Here is a 22097-nt window from a genome sequence, read left to right as displayed (position 1 = left end):
CTCTATCCAATCGAATCCTCGGTTCTCTGTCTCTGTAGGACACCTGGTTCTCTATCCAGAAGACCTCCTGTCCCTCGGTTTTGTTCAACTCCTCAGTTCTGGAATTCTCCGGCGTCGTCTGCTGCTAGGCACGTGTGAACTCCTTTCATTTGGAAAAACAAATTATTTCCTCGTGTCAAGACTCAAAAACTGCAACACTCGACACACACCGATTTCCCGATTCTAGGCAATTTCCTCATATCCGTGAATGTGTGAAATGTTCACAAACATATTACAATTACGCTTCATGACTTACAGAATGTCATTAATGTAGGAGTTAACGCATTACATACATTGTCTTCCTGCGTTCGCAGACTCTCCATTGTGCATTTTTGTTTACTAGATCTTGCTGACAAATAAATAATACAATTCTATCAGCTTGCGTTAATCTCTGTTTGCTATTAATCAACAATCTTAATAGTTGTTTACCTTCACCTCATGATTTCATAAAACCCGATATCCATAAAATAAATAAAAATTGATCAATAAAATAAAATTATTATACATGAAATTCTTATTAAATTCGGGTACTGCCACAATATATATATATATATATATATGTATCGGGTGTTGCAAAATAAGTGTTACAACTCTTGGGAGGTGACTCCTGCCACTGAGACAAGAAAAAAAAGTTCTCTTCAACTTTCTGCTATCGGACATAGTTTCAGATCTACAAGGTGCCGAAAGCGTGGGAAAATGACTTTCGGACGCCAATAGTTCGGAAACTATCCAACATAAAGAGGGCGGGAAAAAATTCACTAAAGAAGTCATACCTGCTCTATTGAATTTTGTATGTTTCAGAATCCTACCATGCACGCGCAAAGGATTCCCCAAAGGAACGTAGGGAGTCCCGGATAATCTGCCAAATGAAACTTGTCTAAATAGATATGAATTGATAGGCTTTCTACCAGGTAACAATAATTCGTTTGTATTAAGTCGATATCTGGATCAAATACAAAATGGCTGACACCTTCATGCCCGTTGTGTGTGGTTGCATAATCGCCAGGTACGGATGCTGGCCAACAGTGACGTTCTGAGTATTAATTGTTGCGAATTTGCACTCAAATGCTCTAGAAAGACATCTGGAGTGTCGGTAGAGCATAACAGATGAAGCAGGGTGATTCACATGTGTGAAAACACTTAACGAAAAATGCCCAGAAATGCACTCATACTCAGTAAACGTGAGTTCAAAGCATCGGAAATATAAAGGTTAGCGTCAAAAACATGAAAGCCATTGACAATTCACCATCCTTCAAACCGATGCAATATGATGTGAACGGTTGCATACTAATAAGGATGCAACAACTGAGGCCAAGTTCAAATTGTGCAATTGTACTCACAAAGAAACTGGGTAAACTAAATTAATGTCACTAGTGGGATCGCATGATCGATATTGAAATGTGGCCAATGTGTGTGTTGATATCAACATGTAGCTGATGAACAAATGTCAACATGTCGCACTACTGCTTGGACATCTTCCCACGTGCGAAAAATAGGAAAATAACTACTCGGGTCTTGAATCTGAGGCCTTGGGCTCACAGTAGGATTGGAAACTGCGACGACGCGAGCAAAAGCAAGCGCTCTAGCCCTGAGGTTCGAAGGAGCCTCACTTTCTCTGTATTCATTTCTTCGAGGAGTACCCACTTTGTTTGGGAAGCCCTCTTGTACAGCCTCCCGACATACTTGTGTGTTTCATTTTGTTACTCCTACTGCACAGTTGTAAACAATCAGAGCTTTAAGATGTTTCTTGCTATTTCTCATGTCGTTTTATTTTCAATATGTATAGTGCTCCATCTGTAGTGTTAAATGTGCCAAATCGGTTCATTTTCGTCTTTGTTTTGGCATGTGCACTGCGTGTAAGATACGAATTTCTGGAGGTATTTTCCTATATTTTGAGTACGTCATATGTCTCAGAAGACGTGGGACATGATACAAGTTTGTTATTTTCACGCTCTATGGGAATTTGAACCATGCAATAAGAGATTTCTTTTTATGTGTCGACTGTGGGACAATGTCCCAAAGAAAGAGGGACTTTGATACAATCGTGTTCTAGTTACGTTCTACCAAAAGGTGCACCAGGTGTAATAGCAGAATGTACAACGTTAGTTTCCTAGTTTTCGCACGTGGGACAGTGTCCCAGCAATAGTGCGACATGTTGACATTTGTCCATTAGCAACATGTTGATATCAACAACCGTGCACATCATATTGCATCGGTTTGAAGGAATATTATTGGTGAATTGGCAATGGCTTTCATGTTCATGACGCTAATCCTTACATTCCCGACGCTTTGAACTCACGTTTACTGAGTATGAGTGCATTTCTGGGCATTTTTCGTTAAGTGTTTCCATACATGTGAATCACCCTGCTTCATCTGTTATGCTCTACCGACACTCCAGATGTCTTTCTAGAGCATTTGAGTGCAAATTCGCTACAATTAATACCCAGGACATCTCTGTTGGCCGGCATCCGTACCTGGCGATTATGCAACCACACACAACGGGCATGAAGGTGTCCGCCATTTTGTATTTGTTCCAGATATCGACTTAATACAAACGAATTATTGTTACCTGGTAGAAAGCCTATCAATTCATATCTATTTAGACAAGTTTCATTTGGCAGATTATCCGGGACTCCCTACGTTCCTTTGGGGAATCCCTTGCGCGTGCATGGTAGGATTCTGAAACATACAAAATTCAATAGAGCAGGTATGACTTCTTTAGTGAATTTTTTACCCGCCCTCTTTATGTTGGATAGTTTCCGAACTATTGGCGTCCGAAAGTCATTTTCCCACTCTTTCGGCACCTTGTAGATCTGAAACTATGTCCGATAGCAGAAAGTTGAAGAGAACTTTTTTTCTTGTCTCAGTGGCAGGAGTCACCTCCCAAGAGTTGTAACACTTATTTTGCAAGACCCGATATATATATAAACATGATCATAATGACCGATAGTAGTGTCAAATCCATAGTTTTCGAGATATATGATCTGATTGGTGGAAGTTTTGATGCTCTTTCAGTGCAAAGTCAGATTCCATTTGTTGTAAGACCCCCTAACACTCCTAGGGGAAGAGTAGGAAAATACATGTAAAAATGATCGAAGACGACCGACAATAGTGTCGAATCCATAGTTTTCATAATCACTTAAATAAATAGTGACATTCCAGATGCCGTTTAAATCCAAGTTCATCCCCCGTTAGTACCCCTTGGAAGAATGATGTGAAAAAATAATCAATGGCGACTGATATTAGTATCGAATCCATAGTTTTCGGGTCCATAAGCTAATTGGTAACAGTACTTATACCATTTAAGTCAAAGTTTTACCCCCATTAGCACCCTCTAAGTGATGGAAATAAATTGACGTGTAAAAAAAATCGAAAACGACTAATATTAATGTTGAATCTATTATGCTACCGGTAGCGTGAAAGTTTAAATTCAGCTCCTATCGACATATAAGTGAGAAGGTGCGAAAAGTAAAATTTGTCAAATGAATGAGATTAGTGTCGAATCCATTCGTCACGCTATTAAGTTACGGTTGCGATGACATTTAATTCCAAATTTAGACATGAACGAGCATGTCTGCTAAATTGGAATACATAGGGACAACGCTATAGGTGTTGCTCGCACACACACACACAATATTTGGATGCATATTCCAGCGTAACTCCGAAACAATGAGGCAATTTTAATCAACTATTGTAGACAAATGATGTTCAATTTAGAAACTATACTGTGCAGATGAGACATACCAAGGGGTGGGAATCGGAGGAAGTGGCATGTAAAAATAAAGCAGAACCACTGCTATTAATGTGCAGTCCATAGTTTTCGAAGTCGCTGAAATGAACAGTGATGCTTCCAATGTCGTTTAGGTTCATCCCCATCAGCAGAGAGAGGGTAGGGTGAACAGCTTCTAGTGTGTTCGTGTATTTTACTGAGAGTAAGGATATCGAAGTGTGATTTTACACAGCATCGAATCGGAAATGACTAACCTAATGGGGGGAAGGGGGAATGACTGCCCTAAATTTCTTGCATTATTATTTTGCGTTTTTCCAATAACTTTTTTCTTGTTTTTGTTTCCAGCTCCAGACGGACTTGAGGAGAAACAGGCTTTGCGAGAGCGTTGGCTACAAGAAATGTTCGACAAAGCAGCCGCTGATAATTCAGGCTGCCTGGATGAATGTAGTGCGATCGAACTTATTCAGGAACTTAGTGGACAAATTACAACGGAAAGGATCAAACAGAAGCTAGCGGTAAGTATTCTTTAGTCATATAAGGTTTATACACAACCTGTGATGTGTCTTTACAAATTACAAATGTATTATTACTATTATTAAGAGCAGTCCGCGTTATCAGCATATATTTGTTCATTCGCGCACCTTTCTGTTCAGTAGAAAACTTCCGGGCACAGACATAGTTTCGTTGAGTAGCATTAGAGCTGCTACTATTATTATTATAGAAACCTTCTTTTGCACATGTCAGAAAATGTAACATCTTCTGATTCGCAGCCAATACTATTGAATCCATGTTCATTTCCTAATATTAAATTTGTGCTTCTGATTTTTTTTTACTTAATTTAAAACATAGAATCTAAGAATTGAAGAAGCCAAAGTACGAACAACGAAAACACACGGAAATTACGAGATATTTGTCTAAATAGCTTACGTTTTACATTTGGTATAATTGCATATGTATTGCATTTAAAATCGTGCATTTTTTTGTGGATTTATGGTACAAATTCGTAGTTTGTAATCTCAATTTTTGAGTTGCTGCAAGATATTTGACTCCTTATACCTCCATGGAGTTACTATACATGTATATTGTCGACATGTCAGGCAAAAGACTGAACTTTGTTACAATAATTTCCAAACACTTAAAAAAAAAAAAAAAAAAAAAAAAAAAAACTCTCAGTGCAGTCGTTTGAAGGCATAAAATTAACATGAAATCAATGTCAATACATGAAATTAAAGTCTTCGACAGACAGTTAGTTGCAACAAACTCTCCAGAGTGATCACCACAAACTCTGCGTTTTGAATCACTTTGTGTTTGCAAGAAGAGAGATCAATCAGTCCAGACTGATGGAGTGGTAAATTAATGACTTTCCATCAAACTCAGCAGGGAACTTCGAATTTCAGTGGGAATGTGCATGAACCGATAGATGGTAGATTGTAACATCAGTGTATCAATATCACGGTGTATTTTCTTTTTCATTTTTTCTTTCCTTTTTCAATATAATTTTATGTACAATACTGTACCCAGGAAGTTGACACTGCATTGACCATAGTACCAAACATAGAATCACATGAACAAAAAACTAGCTTGCAAACCATTTGGTAACAGGTAAGAACTGCTGTGGTGCAAACATTCTCATGCATGTGCAGAAAAAGATGGTCATTTTTTCATATATGGTTGATCCTACGTTGTCTCCTGCCACATGCGTTCGGAAAACCGAGAATTTACTTCTTTCTTATTTACCAATAACACTGGCCAACGTCAGTTTAGTTACAGAAAGGAAAACCTCTGATTCTAATTAATTTCAGGATGCTGAATTCGAAATTGATAGCCGTTTTACTACATTACCTCGTATTTTGGCGTTTTGCATTGTTGCCGATTTTTCATTTTGTAGGGACGGCTTCAGTTGTCATCGAAATAGCCGGTCTGACAATACTACTTGAGTATGAAATAAATCAGATTTCATTCAGTTGGCGACAGCTACGACAGCTAGGATATATATAAAACAATCAACACCGGGAGGACGGGGATGATTGAAATGCTTGACACTTGTGTTCCTCCTCCTTTTTTGTTTGTTTTTAGACCACTGAAACCGGTTTAAAAATAGGGTCTATGTGGCAACAATGAGTGGCACGATGACGCGGCCGAAAAAACGCCGACTGTGCCGTTATTATGTGGCTCAGTCTTGCTCTTATGCATTGCAGTAAGTAATCTCTCAAGTGTATAAGTATTTTGTCGGGAGAATTTACTTGGAATTTTTACGTCAGTAACTTCAGTTTTATTTTACCGTATTTTTAGAACTATTTGCTTGTGTTTTCAGTATATTTTAGTGATTTTATGGAATAAGTGATTGTGCTGTTGCTCCAAGTTTCGCTTTCTTGTGCAAAATGTCAAGTTCTTCCCGCAGAGGATGTAAAAACTCACCAGACAGATTTTGTTATATCTGTGGCGTATTTATGGTTAAGTCGCAGATTAGATCGATAAATGATGACGTTAGGAAAGCATATTATTTTATTTTGGCTGCAAGATCGGTGATCAAGATAAAAGCTGGGCCTCTCATGTGTGTTGTTTGATGTGCTATGCGACCCTGACTGCCTGGCTTAAAGGAACCAAACGAAGGACGCCTTTTGCTGTTCCGATGATATGGAGAGAACCTCGGAATCATTATGATGATTGCATTTTTCTGTATGACGATAACAGCAGGAAGAAACAAGAAGAAACAACGTGCCATCGAAATCCCGAACTTGCAATCCGCGATCAGACCAGTGCCCCACGGAGAAAATTTACCTGTACCTAATCCTCCGAAAGATTGGGAAACTATCGATATTACAACGCTTACAGGAAGCGATGAGGACACCAACTCAATATCTGCAGATGAAGATCCGAAAGACAGTTTCTTCCACGTAAAAGATTAGCCTCACTTCATCTTACAACAAGAGTTGAATGATTTAGTGAGAGAGTTACAACTTTCGAAAGAGAAAGCTCAACTTTTGGGTGCTAGACTCAAGGAGTGGAATTTATTGGCTCCTGGAACTACTTACACTCACTACAGGAAAAGGAACGAGGCCTTTTCAGAATACTACAGAGTGGAAGGTTCCCTTTGCGTATGCACAGACATCAATGGTCTGATGAATGAATTAGAAATTCAACATGATCCACCCGATTGGCGTATTTTCATAGATTCGTCTAAGTACAGTTTGAAAGCAGTTTTACTTCATAATGGCACACTCTGTTTCGATGAAAGAGACTTACGAGAATCTCGCACTCAATTTAAATCGTATTAACTACAAAGAATGTGGTTGGCAAATTTGTGGAAATTTGAAAGTTATTGGAATATTACTTGGTCTGCAAGGTGGATTTATAAAATACTGTTGTTTGTGAGTCTTTGGGACTCAAGAGCCACAGGAAAACACTTTTCACAAAAAGAGTCCCCACCCCCCGAGAAACATTTAAGCCCAGTCCCAACAGTGTCAAGTATGAGCCTCTGATCGATGCAGCCAAAGTGCTGCTTCCACTTCTTCATATTAAGTTGGGCTTCATGAAGAATTTCGTAAAAGCTATGGACAAAGAAGGCGAAGGATTTAAGTATCTTAGACAGTGTTTTCCAAAACTAAGTGATGGTAAATTAAAAGAAGGAGTTTTCACAAACTTATCCATGATATTCGCAAACTTATCCATGACGAATTGTTTGAACAGAGTTTAAACGACGAAGAGTTAAATGCCTGGCGTGTTTTTGTTCAAGTTGTAAAAGATATTTTTTTTGGGGGGGGCAAAACTAAAGCTCAAAATTACGAAGCTCTGGTGCAGCAACTTCTGGTCGCATATGAAGCTCTGGGATGTCGCATGTCTTTGAAAATCCACTTTCTGCACTCCCACATCAACTTCTTTCCAGAAAATCTTGCAGATGTAAGCGACGAAATGGAAGAACTGTTTCACCAGGATATAAGAACGGTGGAAACTTGATATCAAGGACGTTGGGACCCAGTAATGATGGGGGACTATTGCTGGTCGGTGAAGAGAGAGGATTCAACATTTCATAAAAGAAAAAATAAAGCAGATGGTTTTATTTGCAGCTCTAAACATTAGACTCTATAAATTACTCTGTGTATGTAAACACTGATTGGCCTGCACTAACATAATATATATATATATATATATATATATATATATATATATATATATATATATATATATATATATATATATATATATAGTTTTTAGTGCTTATACACAAACATAATATATATATATATATTTTACTTTTTTGAATCAATAAGTTAGTTTTAATAATTTCTAAAACTGAATGTTGTTCTTGACCAACTGTCGAAATGGAGTTGATTCCCTTTCAGCACGCAAACAGCTCATTGGCCGGTACACTTCATGATAGCTCATTTTCACTATTATGGTAAATCTGGCAACTATGCGTTACACAAAAATGCGAGCTAATGAAGTAAAATGGATATCATATTCAGGGACCTAAAATTAGTCAGAATCAGTGAGTTTTGTTTCTGTAACTTTTCAAAGGTTTAAAAACGTCAGCCTGTGTAATTATCTCCATGATATAGTGTAACAATATTGACAATTAAAACTAGTGACATTTTTCTTCAATTTACTTGTTTCCACAACATTTAGAGCATGCTAATTTCAATTTTTGAAGTGTATGATTATAATGTCAATAGTACTCATGTAACTGTTTTCTAAACTCACCGGAAGCTGGTTTTATTTTATTTCCTGAAATTTGGAAACGAATTTAGAAGTATCAAATCATCATTATTCTGTTCGCCCTGCTTCTCTAACGAATAAAAAAATAAGTCATGCTTGAATTATCTGTAGGTTCGTCGTAACCTTAAAATGGCACTGCATCCAAGAACCATATCCCATGTATCTTAAATGTTTCGATTATCATTTGTATTCAATAACTTCAACAAGTTTTCGAATGTGTAACTTTGTAAATTCACCCGTTTCACCGTCTCTGTTCGCTCCAAATATTGGTTCAAAAACTTCATTTATGAAAAAGAAAATCATTCAGTCTCTGTTCTCTGCGTAGCAGTGACCACTTTCAAATTCACGCAACGGACGAAATCGTGCTTCTCTTAGTGTTAACATGATTTTATTTACAAATTATTAGGTTGCTGGGCTTGAAATGTCCACCTCAAGGGAGTTGTCTCGGAAAGCCGACAAAATGAAACAAATGGTTAATCAAAATTTTCGCCGTCGGCTGCCATATGTTTTTGCCATCGCTGATCCGACGATTGGATTCCGTTGCAAAGAAATCCTAACTTTACATTGCACCCTCCATCATCAGTGAAAGCCTTCCTTCCTAAGAAGTACTAGGGGTGCTGGTGGTTTGTTGTTGATGGAATGCTGAAGATGGTGGGCGAGAAAGAGTTTTGTGTTTCAACCCCTGCTGAATGTATAATGTACTTTAAGCAGCATTTATATGTGCATTCTTGTGCAAGATGAGAACACGATGTATTTTTTTTTTAATATTTCTGGATGCTTGCTAGTAAAGTTGCGGTGCATTAAATGGAGTTCAGCACTGTAACGCTCCGCAGTGATGAATTCGCCTCAATGGAGAAAGACATAATGGATCAATTCCGCTACAAATGACCATACCTATAACAACATCTCTTTGTTAGAGGCTGTGGAAATGGTCCTCCAGTTTGATCAAAATCCAACCATTGTCCTCATCGATTATAATAATCGCAACAGATCCGTTATGATGCAGAATACCTTTCCGCGACCTTACACTCAAATTATTGCATTTTTGTTGGCCACTGTCAATCCATGTTACACTAATAAATACAACTTTTCACCTTATTGTTTGCACGGAACCGTCGAAGGACAGTGGTGTGAGTATACCTAACTAGTTTGTAAAGACACTAATACATTTCAGATTGTTCGCTCTCACAGTTTCCGAGGAGTTCGTCCGAACATAATGTTGTTTGGTGCCTAGAGGGTTCATTTTGTAAATATTGTTTCACCAGAACGAAACTTGACAAACGGTGAATGGTGGATACATTCGCCATTTCTGGCCCAAGTGCACTGTTAATGTTTTTGGTTTGGTGTAGAGAATGTCAATTTAAAGTAGCAAAGAAAATTCGCTCGGAATGGTGTTCTCTACAATTCACTTTCATACGATCATGTTCAAGGCATACTGCTTCCTGCTTGGCTGGGAACGCGCAACCTGTTTGCTGGAGATGTAGAGTTTGTGATATCAGATGTGTGAGATTAATCCCTGTATTGTGTTGTTGAGGGGAATTTCTCAGATGTCAAAGGAAATATTTTATTCGCACCAATCGAATAAAATCATGTGCAAAACGAAAAATAAGTAGATGTAAAATTGGTCAAATGGTTAGACCTCACTGTCCCTTTCCATCACCTTGGCTACATGAGTCGTGAACCTACAGTTTAAGATGGAATCCAAATTGTAATCGTAATGTGTTTAATTTCAAACCTTCCCGTAGGGAATCGAACCCGGGACACCGATGATATAAGGCGCACGTTTTAGCTAATACATCAGCAAACAGGGATCCAAATAGATGTAAGAAAGCAATGTTTGTTATTTAAGATAACAATAACAATAAACTCTCTCTTTATTTAATATTAAACGCATTACTTTGTTTTACACTAGTTTGTAATTCGAGAACGATATCATTGGAATTAATATGTCAGTGATACACTCTAATTTCACTAAGAGAAAAGTATGTTCCGCCAAATTATGCACCATTCTTCTCATTTCTTAAATTAAATCTCCTTATTCTCTAATTATTACGGAATCATTTACTTAAGAAATATGAACAAGATTATAATAATGTTTTTGAAAAAAAAATCGGAAAAAGTTAAAATAGTAAATTACCCTTATTTCCAGAAAAAAAAATATCATTATACTCTATTATATTATAGAATTGGTAATGATATAATTATTTTTGAGATATAAACAGAATCGTTACAGCTGTTTTCAAGAAAGTAAAAGTTTCTTTGTTTTTCACCCTCCAGCAAACTAATCTTATTTTTTTTGAAAATAGTAAGACAATTAGAAAAAAATGACATGGAATCGTTAAGTTTTACCTCCCACGTTTATGCCGGCTAGGCTAAAAGAGACGATGATTATGAGAAATTAATGAGATAGTGGAATGAAGAAACTGGGGGGGAACTGGAGAACCCCGAGAAAACCCACGCACACTGTGTTTGTCCACTACAAAGATCACTTGGCGCGAGAGGAGACCGAACCAAGGACCCCATTCACCAGAGGTGAACACTCTACCACTGAGTCATCGCGGCCCCAGAAGACAATTCGAAATCTCCCTCTTTCTGCATCTTGTAAAGACCTTAAGCTCAAAATATGGTTCGAGTACGTTGATCGTTATGACCTTCAGACGAGTGTATATACCACTGGCGTCTCTGGCATGTAAAATTTGGGGGGGGGACATCAAAGAATTGATTTAAATGGTACTTCCTAGTACAACCTGTTTATCTTCGATTCCATTTTTACGCTTGTGCTTACCTTCACGGATCCCCTGAGGTATATCAAGAACTCTTTTATAATCGTTTCGCAGCCTGAATATTCTATTCCAAATAAAAAAAATATTATTATTTATATGTTATTCTATCGTTAGTAAATAAATGAATTAGAATAAAATATTGAATATTTTGAACTTCAAAATATTGGGGGGACGTGTCCCCCTCGTCCCCCCGCCAGAGACGCCCATGGTACATATACCGTGACGAATGCACCGACCAACAGATGATGCGGCAATGCCATAAATCTCTTTTTCGGCACATTGGGATTACGACACATATAAATCATTTCAAAAATTAAATCCGATATTATCACGGTTACCGTATTTTTTTTCTGTTGTTGCTCAAAGTTTATATGTATGTGCTTTATGTGCTATGTGTTTTTTTTCAGTGCCATATGCTTATATTAGCTATTTAATTATTAGTTAAAATTATTTAGCTGTTTGAAGTGGTAGGGGCTTCATGTCAAATTGGAGTGTTAGCATAAGTCGTGTTTTGATGGGAAAAGTCAGCACAAACATGTAAGTGTTGTAGCTGGTTTTAAAGCAAATTTTTAAGGCTTTAAGCATTTAGAGACAAAAATAAATAAAGTTTTTTTTTTTTTTAATTTTCGAAAAATCATCGCAACTTTTAAGAGAACTAAATAAAAAAAAATAAAAATAAAAGCGAATCATACATTCTATAATTAGAGAGAAATTCATGGGCCTCTTTTCTCTCACTCTCTAGTTGGAGTTATGGAAGTGTTAGGTATTCATTTTAGAAGAACATGCGGTAATGTAGAATGGTGTAGATGCCATTAACAAGCCTTTGACAGGGTAGACGATGAATATCATTACCTCTTTGAAACATTAATTCTCTGAGAGCAAGACTGCAAGAAGTACGAGAGAAAATTGATGCTGTGGTGAATTCTGGTTCAGACATATCTTCGTTTCTCTGCCTTTTCTTTCCGTCCGGAACGTCAGAATTGTAATTAACAGGCAACAAAATATTCAATGTTACGCTGAAAATTTAAGATTTGTTTTCTCTTGTTATACATTCATTAGAAATCATTCGGTAAGTTCTGATTGGAGACTTTTGAAGTAATATTCATTTTGATTTTACCGCTGTATTTTTTTTTCATGGAAAATAAAATTTAGTGTTTCTAGTATCTCGTGGGTCTTCTGACTTGGTTTCGCAGTAAACTGCAAGAAAGTTGACTACTTAAATCTAAATTTGCATCGTAGGTGGATATTCTGGTAAACTAATTTAGATAAATATTATTTTCGTAATTAAAATATGTATTAAATAAATAGATCGTTACCATATTCTGAAAATAATTTAAGAGAAGTGGATTTGTATTGCCGATTAGTCTAACATTGTTCTTGCATATTCATATGCAGTTCCTCTACTATGACTCTGCGTCTGGAAAAGTGTTTCCTGTCGTTGCTATTTAAATTGTCCCCTTTCTAAGGTTGATGCCTATTGCAGTATTTTCCAACTCCGTGCCTTCATTTACATGTTTTGCGGATGTAAAGTAGGCCTACGTATGGTGTCACTTAAGACATTTTATGTCATGTATTACATTGTAGATGTGTCATACAGTATTTGTGAACAAAATCGTGTCTGTTACTCCCATTTTCTTATTTCACTATTTTTGCCATTATCATTTATTTGATTTTTATCATCCACCTACACATCCTGCAGACCATTACCATGGAACGTTAAAGAGTTTATTTCATTTCCTCACCAAAGAGTTACTCAACGACTTGCTTTCCGCTGCGGTTCTGAGTGATCTTCTCTCTCTCTCTCTCTCTCTCTCTCTCTCTCTCTCTCTCTCTCCTAACACATGCTGTGCTTTCGAAAGTACCTGGGTAAACAACTCAAGACACATGCGGTTCATCCAACTCTTGCTTTCTGTAACCAACGTAATTTACCAGATGACTCCCGAAATTTGTCTACATTGTATACATTGTTGTAAATGCGTAAAGGAACATGCGAATGTTCATGCATTAATGCATTAGCAAACTATGCAAATAATTTAATCGAATCTCTTATGCAGACTGACAAGCTAACATTTTATACTAATGCACGAACCACAAAAGCAATACTAATAATAATAATAATAATAATAATAATAATAATAATAATAATAATAATAATAATAATAATAATAATAATAAATAATAATAATAATAATAGTGTCAAATTTTGAAGTAAACACATTTGGCCAGAGCTTCGAAGGGATTTGTTCCTTAAGAAGTTCCAGTTCCCACGTGACTGTTTCGCTTAATCAGCTGGCAGAAGAAGATTGACTCAATGATGAAACAAGCAGAGTTAAAGTGCATCAGGTATGATTTAATTAGCTTAACTTAATCTTAAAAGCTTCTGAAAACATCATGTTTTTGGCTAATGAAAATTCGTGTACGTGAAATTACTGACACTAGATGTTCCATTGCATTCAGACTCTAATACTGTTCTTACCAAAGAACATTGACAAAGTGTAGTCTTTGGACATTTTGTCAAAAGTGTTACTGCGTTTCTGATCGTGATAACCTAAAATATCTTCCAGAGATTAAGTCTGAAAAAATGGCTCTGGATCCTTTTGCTATAAGTCATTTTCTCTGCATTTTTGACACAGTCGAAGGTGGAACTGAAACGATAATATTGCAGTATATATATATATATATATGAAAATTCCGTTGTAGATAAGCAAAATTGTTGCAATATAGTGAATTACAATACTTTATATATATTTAATCCGGAACTACTAAAAAGTAATTTTATTAGGGAAAACATCATAACTGCAGACAACCTACAATGAGTAACCATCTACTTTATGTGATTCGCTAATTGTTTCACTGTCAAAGTAGAGATTGACAGTAAAATGTCAGAAAGAACCGTTATTCGCCCTTAGGACGTGTTTGTATACATATATGACTATCTTATAAAATGACTTCCTTATAAACGTCAAAAGCAAATAGTTATGTAGATCATATCACCATGAAAGTAGTAATGAAATGTAGGTCATGATAATTTTATATTTTACCTCGTCATTGTGAACCATTTGTAGCTCACGTAATTATAATAATTTTAAAATTTGCTTGGCTATTGTTTGAAAAGCTTGGAGCCCTATACCCAGTGATGAAAATTTTCCGGAAAATTTTGAAACAGAAAATTTTCCGATTCATAAAAACATACTCCACTTATTCCTACATCGTTATTTAGCCGTGATGTGAGGTGGAAAATTTTCTTCTATATTTTTCCGGAAAATTTTCCGTTCTTAACAAATATCAGTGATCAAGTAACAGTTCCCCTGTATTCATAAAATTGATTGAATTATTAATGTATAGAAATGTTAAAAAGTGAAAAATCGTTTAAAGACACTGAAAATTTTCATGGATCAGACAATTTTCAGTACTATGTAGAAACAAGTGAAGCATTTTTTCATGAATCGAAATATTTTCTGTCTTGTATGAAAAAAATGGAGAACTCTCTCACACACACACACATACACACACACACACAGAGAGAGAGAGAGAGAGAGGAGTTGAGTTGATTTTGAGTTTAACGTCCCTTTCAGCAGCAAGACTATATAAGACGGGACCAACTGATTAACTTTGAATCGGAACTGAATGAGCTCCCGCTGGGAATCGAAGCCACGTCTTCCATGCCAAAAGCGCGTATGCTAACCGCTTAGCAACGAAGGAGGTCGCAAAGGAAGAAAGAAAGAGAAACACTGTGTAAAATTTTACTTCCCGACTTGAAATATCAGAAAATTTTCCAGTTCCCGAAAGCTAATTTGAAAATTATAATTTGTTCTTGACTAACTTTCCTCTGCAGAAATTCAATTTTGTAGCTCTATGTGCAGTTAAATATAGTGGAAAATTTTCCACATAACATCACTATACATAATATCCAAAATTGTCCGGCTTATGAAAAGTTTTTTCCGCTTGTTTCTACATCGTGATGAAAATTTTCCGATCTATGAAAATTCCTTTCACTTGTTTCTACAGAGCAATAAAACTTTCCGATTCACAAAAAGTTTTTACTTTTTCTTCAAAATTATGAAAATTTTCCGACTCATAAAAAGTTCTTCAATTTTTCCATATAAGGCAGAAAATATTTCGATTCATGAAAAATTGTTTCACTTGTTCCTACATAGTACTGAAAATTGTCTGAGCCATGAATATTTTCAGATTCTTTAAACAATCTTTCACTTTTTAACATTTTTATACATGAATTCAACTAATTTTATGATTGCTGAGGAATTGTTAGTTGATTACTGATATTTTATTCAGAACGGAAAGTTTTTCGGAAAAATATAGCGGAAAATTTTCCAGCTCAGATCACTACCTATACCCCATTAGGGTACGTTCTTTGATTAAGGTAGTGATTGAAACCTAGCTCGAATAAGTTTGTTCAAAAAATAATTTCAACGTTTTCAGCCATTTTCTCACGATGCAGTCACAAACGACAGACAACATTGGTTCCAATGCAAAGTAACAAAATAATAGAAAATGTCTTAAAAAAAAGAAAAAAAAGAAGAAGTTTCCAATTACACTGGGATACTTGTTCTCTGACTTTTACTTTCGTCCAACGACATGAGGGAGAAAACGTATGGTGATCGTATAAACACTCAAATTCGAGATTTCAACGGATTTACACGTTTTATGCCTATGCATAGCAGAAAAGTGATTTTTCTTCATCAATTCGTCTGCTCGTCCATATGTCCGTTTGTCCAGTTACACACTAGTCTAAAAGACATAGTGTTCAACCTAAAACAAAGCTTAAACTTAAGATTTTCATCATATCTCCAAGATATATATATATATATATATATATATATATATATATATATATATATATAATATTATTTTTTTTTCTTACCCCTAGAAACGAGAGTGGTTTAAGGAAGGATGAAACTTAAAAATTGCAATTTTCTCAAAAATGGCTCCATCGAATTTGTTTGTATTTCGCAAATCAAATTCTCAACAACCTCATACTGTTATATAAGTAGAGCCTGGATTTCTATGCAAAATGTATGTTTGTATTAACACGCAGAAACGTATGGAAAGAATTATTTTCTTTCTGACGGAGTTATAGGGATTCGTTTGAGACTCGGCATAACCGTGGGACGTAAAACTAAAAGATTTCATTTCATTTTTTCGTTTGAGACTCGTATTGTAGAGCATATAACTGCATATTTTGAGTAAATTTCGATGTGCATGCATATTTCGTAATCTTTCCACGATACTGGATATTTCCGAATTTTATTGCTGCATACTAGCATATTTCAAAGTATATCACAAAGAACTAGAATATTTAAAGTGAACTGAATCACTTTGCAAACGCAGATAGAATAAAATTTGTTATTTTTTTTAAAGCGTGAAATTCGTTGCTCACAACCGTAGGTAAATTAACTTACGACTACGAAAATAGCGTCAGATAAATTTTGTAATTATTAGGCAAAAATCCTGGGTGCACAACAGTCTGCGACATTGCAAATGTGTTCAAAGGTGAAAACATGGAACTGGAAAATGATTTAATCTTTTCGACCTACAAACGTTTCTCACTGATAAACGCACAGGGTTTAAGAAGACGTAAGAAACGGAAGAAGACGTAAGGAATATGTTCATTATAACAGTGGTCATTAAGGTAAGATATTTTTGTAAGAAACGGAAAATTTATTTTCTTAGTGCGTTAATTTTTAATGTATATTTTTTAAAATATTTTTCGTGCATATTTGCATGCGTATTTCGGTAGTTTTTGTTTGTGCATAGAAATTCGGGCACTAGATATGTCATCTTTGGAAAAATCAAAAAGAGGTGGTTAATTATTGGCATGGAGTTTCCTTTCGGATGATTTTCTCTAAAATGTCTCACGCGATTTTGTTAATATTTCATAAATAAATGTTTCACCAATAACCTAACATTACAACATAACTCATTTGTTCTAATATATATATGGGTTGGACAAAAAAAAATCTAAATCGTTTGCAAAAGTGTGAAAATCATACCTAGTATGGTATGGAGCTTCCTTTTGCGTCCAAAACAGCTTGGATCCGGAATGGACGTATACAGCTCCTGAATCGTGGTGTGTGGAATTTTGTACCGTTGTTCCTCAAAAACATGCACCAGTTCTTTAAGGGATGCTGGTGGAGGGTAATGGGACCAAACACGCCTTTCTAACTCAAACCACAATGGCTCAAAGATGTCCATATCTCGTGATTGTGGGACCCAGAGGAGGTGTGATAGCTTCTGTTCATGCTCCTCAAACCATGATTTCACCGTTTTTGCAGCTTGCCAAATCATCTTGGTAGATGCCATCACCATCAAGGAACAATATTTGGGCCATGGGTAGAACCTGGTCCCCCAAAATGGCCTCATACGTCTTAGCAATCGCCATTCCATGCAGGGCTAAGATGGAACCTGCAGAAAAGCACGATATCACTGCCCATACTGTAACAGAACCACCCCCATGCTTTACAGTTGGGAGCAAACAGTCTGTATCATAGGCCTGGGACGGTGTTCTCCATACGTAAGTACGACCGGGTGTTGGAACCAAGGTGAAGGTCGATTCATCGGACCAGATTACATGTTTCCACTGCTCATAAGTCCACGCCTTATGGTCCTTGCACCAGTGGATACGCCTCTTCGCATTTGCAGCTGTGACCATGGGTTTGGCGATAGCGGCCCTGCAATGAATTTTCATTTTATGAAGTTCCCATCGCACTGTTTTCGAAGTAACTGGGTTCTGTAGGTCGGAATTGGGTTCAGAAGTAATTTTCATTGCAGTGGTCTTTTTAGCTGCTACAATCCGCTTTAATGACCTCCGATTCCTATCTGCCAGGATTGTCTTTCGACCACTGTTGTGCTTTGCAGACGTCGTGTGCCCATGAATTGTGTATGCCTTCGTGACATTGGACGAAGTGTCTTTCGATACACCCACAGTGTTCGCCACTGTTTCCACTTAAGCTCCAACCAGACGGGCACAAACGAAGTCTGTCCGGTGACCCATTTTACCGCACCACTTTCACACCACGACACTCACAGGTGGACTGGTTACTGTTGACTGAAGAGGAATGTCCATATGACACATTGAAAACAAAAAAAACGATCGGCAGCTGCAACACGTGTTGTACAGTGAAGGGCCAAACTTACGTGTCCTGTATGAAGTGTTTTTAGATTTATTTTGTCAGTCCCCTGTATATATATATATATATATATATATATATATATATATATATATATATATACGAGGAGTAGTGAATTTTTGGAGGTGAGCATTTCTGGACGATATTCTTAGAAAATAACATCGGATTTTCTTTATATTTCGTAAATAAATATTTTATTAATAACCTAACAATATGGAATAAGTCATTTGTCTTGAAATATCTACGAACGACTATTTTCTCAAAGAATGACTCTGGCGAGTTTATTCGTATTTCATAATTAAATATTTTGCTACTAAGTTGATAATGTGACATAAAACATCTGTCCTGAAGACACCTGCGAGGGACAGTTTATTCATAGATTTGAAAGATTTTTAGATAATTTACTCAAACTCGACTCAGTGAATTTTGTTCGTAATTCATAAATAAATATTTCAATTATTACTCTATAATGTTGCATAAAATCTTAATATTTTAGAGAGAATGGTTACTCCAAATCTTAAGAGCATAGAGATTGTCCTCCTTACTATGCTCAGAAGCAAAATTTTTGCACACGCTAAAACAAGTATTCGTTTTTAAGATTATTTTTATACCGATTTCCGTATCTCCAACTTAAGGAAATCCTCCCAATACGCATTTTCTCAATAAAGAAATGGAATTTGGATATTGTAGTAATTATCATTTTCTATCATTTCTAAGGAGCGGAATTTTCCAAAATTCTGAAACACGTCATCTTTTAGGTGTACTTAATACTTTGTACATCGAATTTCACGTCTCAAACTTAAGCAAATACCCACATATGACGCTGTGAATAAATAAAACGAATTTTCAATATTACAAAATATATCCCTTCTTTCTAGAAGCGGAATTTCAAAAATACTGAAACACATATTTACTTAATTTTACTTATGAGTTTGTTCACCTAATCTGACATCTTCAATTAAGCGAATGCACACATTGAACTTAATAAATAGGGGTGAATCTAGGTGCAGAATTGATCCCAGTTTTCCTTCCTAGGAATATAATTTTTGAAACTTTGAAATGTGTGTTCCGTTATTTTTATATAAGAGTATATAAACCGAACTTCTCGTCTTCAACTTAAGCAAAACCCTATATTCGACACTTTGTAAATAAACAAAGAAACATTTCAGCATTAAAGAAATCCCCCCTTTAGACACGAAATTTTCGAAAACACTAAAACATGAATTATCTCATTTTTACTTAAGCGTTTATGAGCGGAATTTGACACATTAGGCACTTTCTTAATAAAGAAAGGGAAATGTTAATATTATAGAAATGGCCCAACTTTTCCTTCTTAGAAAAGGAACTTTCGAATACACTTAAAGTTGACTATCTTATTTTTTATTTGAGAGTTTATGTACTGAATTTCACATCTCTAACTTAAGCAAATCATCAAATTCGTCACTTTGTGAATAACTAACTAACTAACTAACTAACTCTATGGCCTATGGAACCCGGAGGTTCAATGCCGCGTTCACAAAAGCTCTCCACTGACTTCTATCCTTAGCTAACTGCATCCAGTTTCTACTTTGTATTCCAATCTCTGCGAGATCCATCTTAATATTGTCCTCCCATCTGCGCCTAGGTCTTCCTAATGGTCGTTTTCCGATTGGTTTTCCGATTGTGAATAAGTAAAGAAAAATGTCAGTATTATCAAAATTGCCCTTTGTTTCTCTTAGAAGTGGAATTTTCGGAGAAGGTGAAATACATGTTTCCTCATTTTTAATTAGAAGTCAGTATACTGAATTTCAGATCTCCAACTTAAAGGAAGACTCACATTTGGCAGCTTTTGATCAAACAAAAGTAAATTTAAGTATTTTATGATTGCCCCTTTTGATTGAAACTTCAAATCTGTTTTTTGTAACGATTGCAATACTCTCTTCTCTCTTATCATCATTTACAAATAAAAAATCAGTAACAGCAAAATTGTGTTTCTTGTAAATTGGTGCTCTACTCCTTTTGTTGCTTTTATTTATGAATATTATTACAAAATGACTCTCATAATACGTTAAACAGTACTACTTTTAATTACAAAATTTAGTTGAATTGGGTGGACTTGTGTTTAGCATCCCTTTCAGTACCGATAATATATACAAACGTGAACCTAGAATTGCACGTGTAATCCAAACCACATGAGCTTCCGCCTGGAATAGAACCTGGTCCCCTTCTTTTAAAATTCGTTGTTTAGTGTCATTCTAATATTGTATATTTTGAAGGTGTTTTATTGTGAAGAATATTGTGTAAATTGAAGTTGAAAATTATATTATTTTAATGTGTATGTGTCTTGTACGCAAAAGAAGACAATAGTGAATTCATATCGATAATTAAGCAGTAATCAAATTATAAACCAGAAGTAAATTATTGGGAACTGCGAGAAAACGTACCCATAACAGTTTATATTCTGTCGTCAATGCAATTAGTACGTAGTCTTCAGCATAAGATAATCTTGAAATTTTAGATTTTGCAAATGATTCGCCGCATTGAAAATCAATCCCTCTATTAAAAGCTTAACTCTTGATCAATTTTTCCGATGGCTGCTTTATGCAGCACGAATGTTGACGCCAATTTTCATTATCATCAAGGAGTAAATTCAATAGTATTGAGTTTTTAGTTCATTTATGAAAACACCTTCGACAGCAGTAATCTAGTTTTCCAAATGGTTATCTTCATTTTCTTCTGAGTAATTCGACAACTAATTAGCTATACAAGGACGAGGAAATATTTATTGGAAGATGAAATAAAGAATAGTTTTGTTCTACAGTGATAAGTCAATAGCATTTTCAGGGATTGATTAATTGAAACTTGAAAGTATTTACTGGTGACCGATGATGGCCTCCTCTAACAACTTCTCTTTATAATTTCAAAATATCTAAAGAGAATACAATCACGCTAGGTAGGTTTCAAACATTGGCCTATCCACTTACCTTTAAAAGCTAAATAATGAACTACACTGTAGTAATTAGGGAGGACAGAGGGAAATGTATAAATGACCAAGCAGACCATCATAGGAGTATTGTACCCAGTGATGGTCATTAAAAGAAGAATACAATTTAGTAAAAAATAATAATAATAATAATAAAAATGGTAGTTTGCATATCCACATGTATTTTAGACAATAGTTCATAATATTTAAGACATTGAAAATGCAATGACATGTGTAGTCTAATATTTGAAGCTATGTGAAGTGGGTACATAGAAAGGTTGAGTTGTGCAATTCCTCAGGAGAGCTCTAAAAGGTTGCTCGTGAATTAAACAATAACGTTTCAAGTATTTTTTTTTAAGAATCGGGTCTTAAGAGCACCACCCCGCACTATTTGTACTTTTTAGCTCAACACAAAATTTCGCAACATTTCAGTTTTTTTTGGGGGGGGGATATCATAGTCTGTAACCCAAACCCTATCCCACATCAAAACATTTGCCGCAAATATTTTGTTTTGTTCAGCACACCATACAACTGCGTGCATGTTTCATGTGCCCATAAACTACACGAAACACACTAAATCCGATTATTTATTCGTAGTACTTTTCTGATAGTTTTCTTTCTTTTTTTCTTTTTTTTCTTTTTTTACAAGACACGCAGCAATCAGAAACATCACCCAAGAACTTCAATGTCTTTCTCAGATGAAAGACCGTACCAGGTGT

At 35.8% G+C, this 22097-nt stretch overlaps 1 protein-coding gene across 1 annotated transcript in view; it reads left to right on the top strand.

The window, feature by feature from the left end:
• Positions 1 to 22097, top strand: part of LOC145688051 (inactive phospholipase C-like protein 2) — a 662718-nt gene that overhangs the window by 190343 nt on the left and 450278 nt on the right. Inside the window, exon 3 of the mRNA XM_081761756.1 lies at positions 4115 to 4284. Within this exon, the coding sequence (XP_081617882.1) occupies positions 4115 to 4284 (170 nt within the window). The remainder of the gene's footprint in view (positions 1 to 4114; positions 4285 to 22097) is intronic.

Source organism: Thermobia domestica, chromosome 6 (genome assembly GCF_964235325.1).
Source record: "Thermobia domestica chromosome 6, izTheDome1.hap1.1, whole genome shotgun sequence".
Classification (NCBI taxonomy): Eukaryota; Metazoa; Arthropoda; class Insecta; order Zygentoma; family Lepismatidae; genus Thermobia; species Thermobia domestica.
This window is presented reverse-complemented; position numbering and strand designations above follow the sequence as displayed.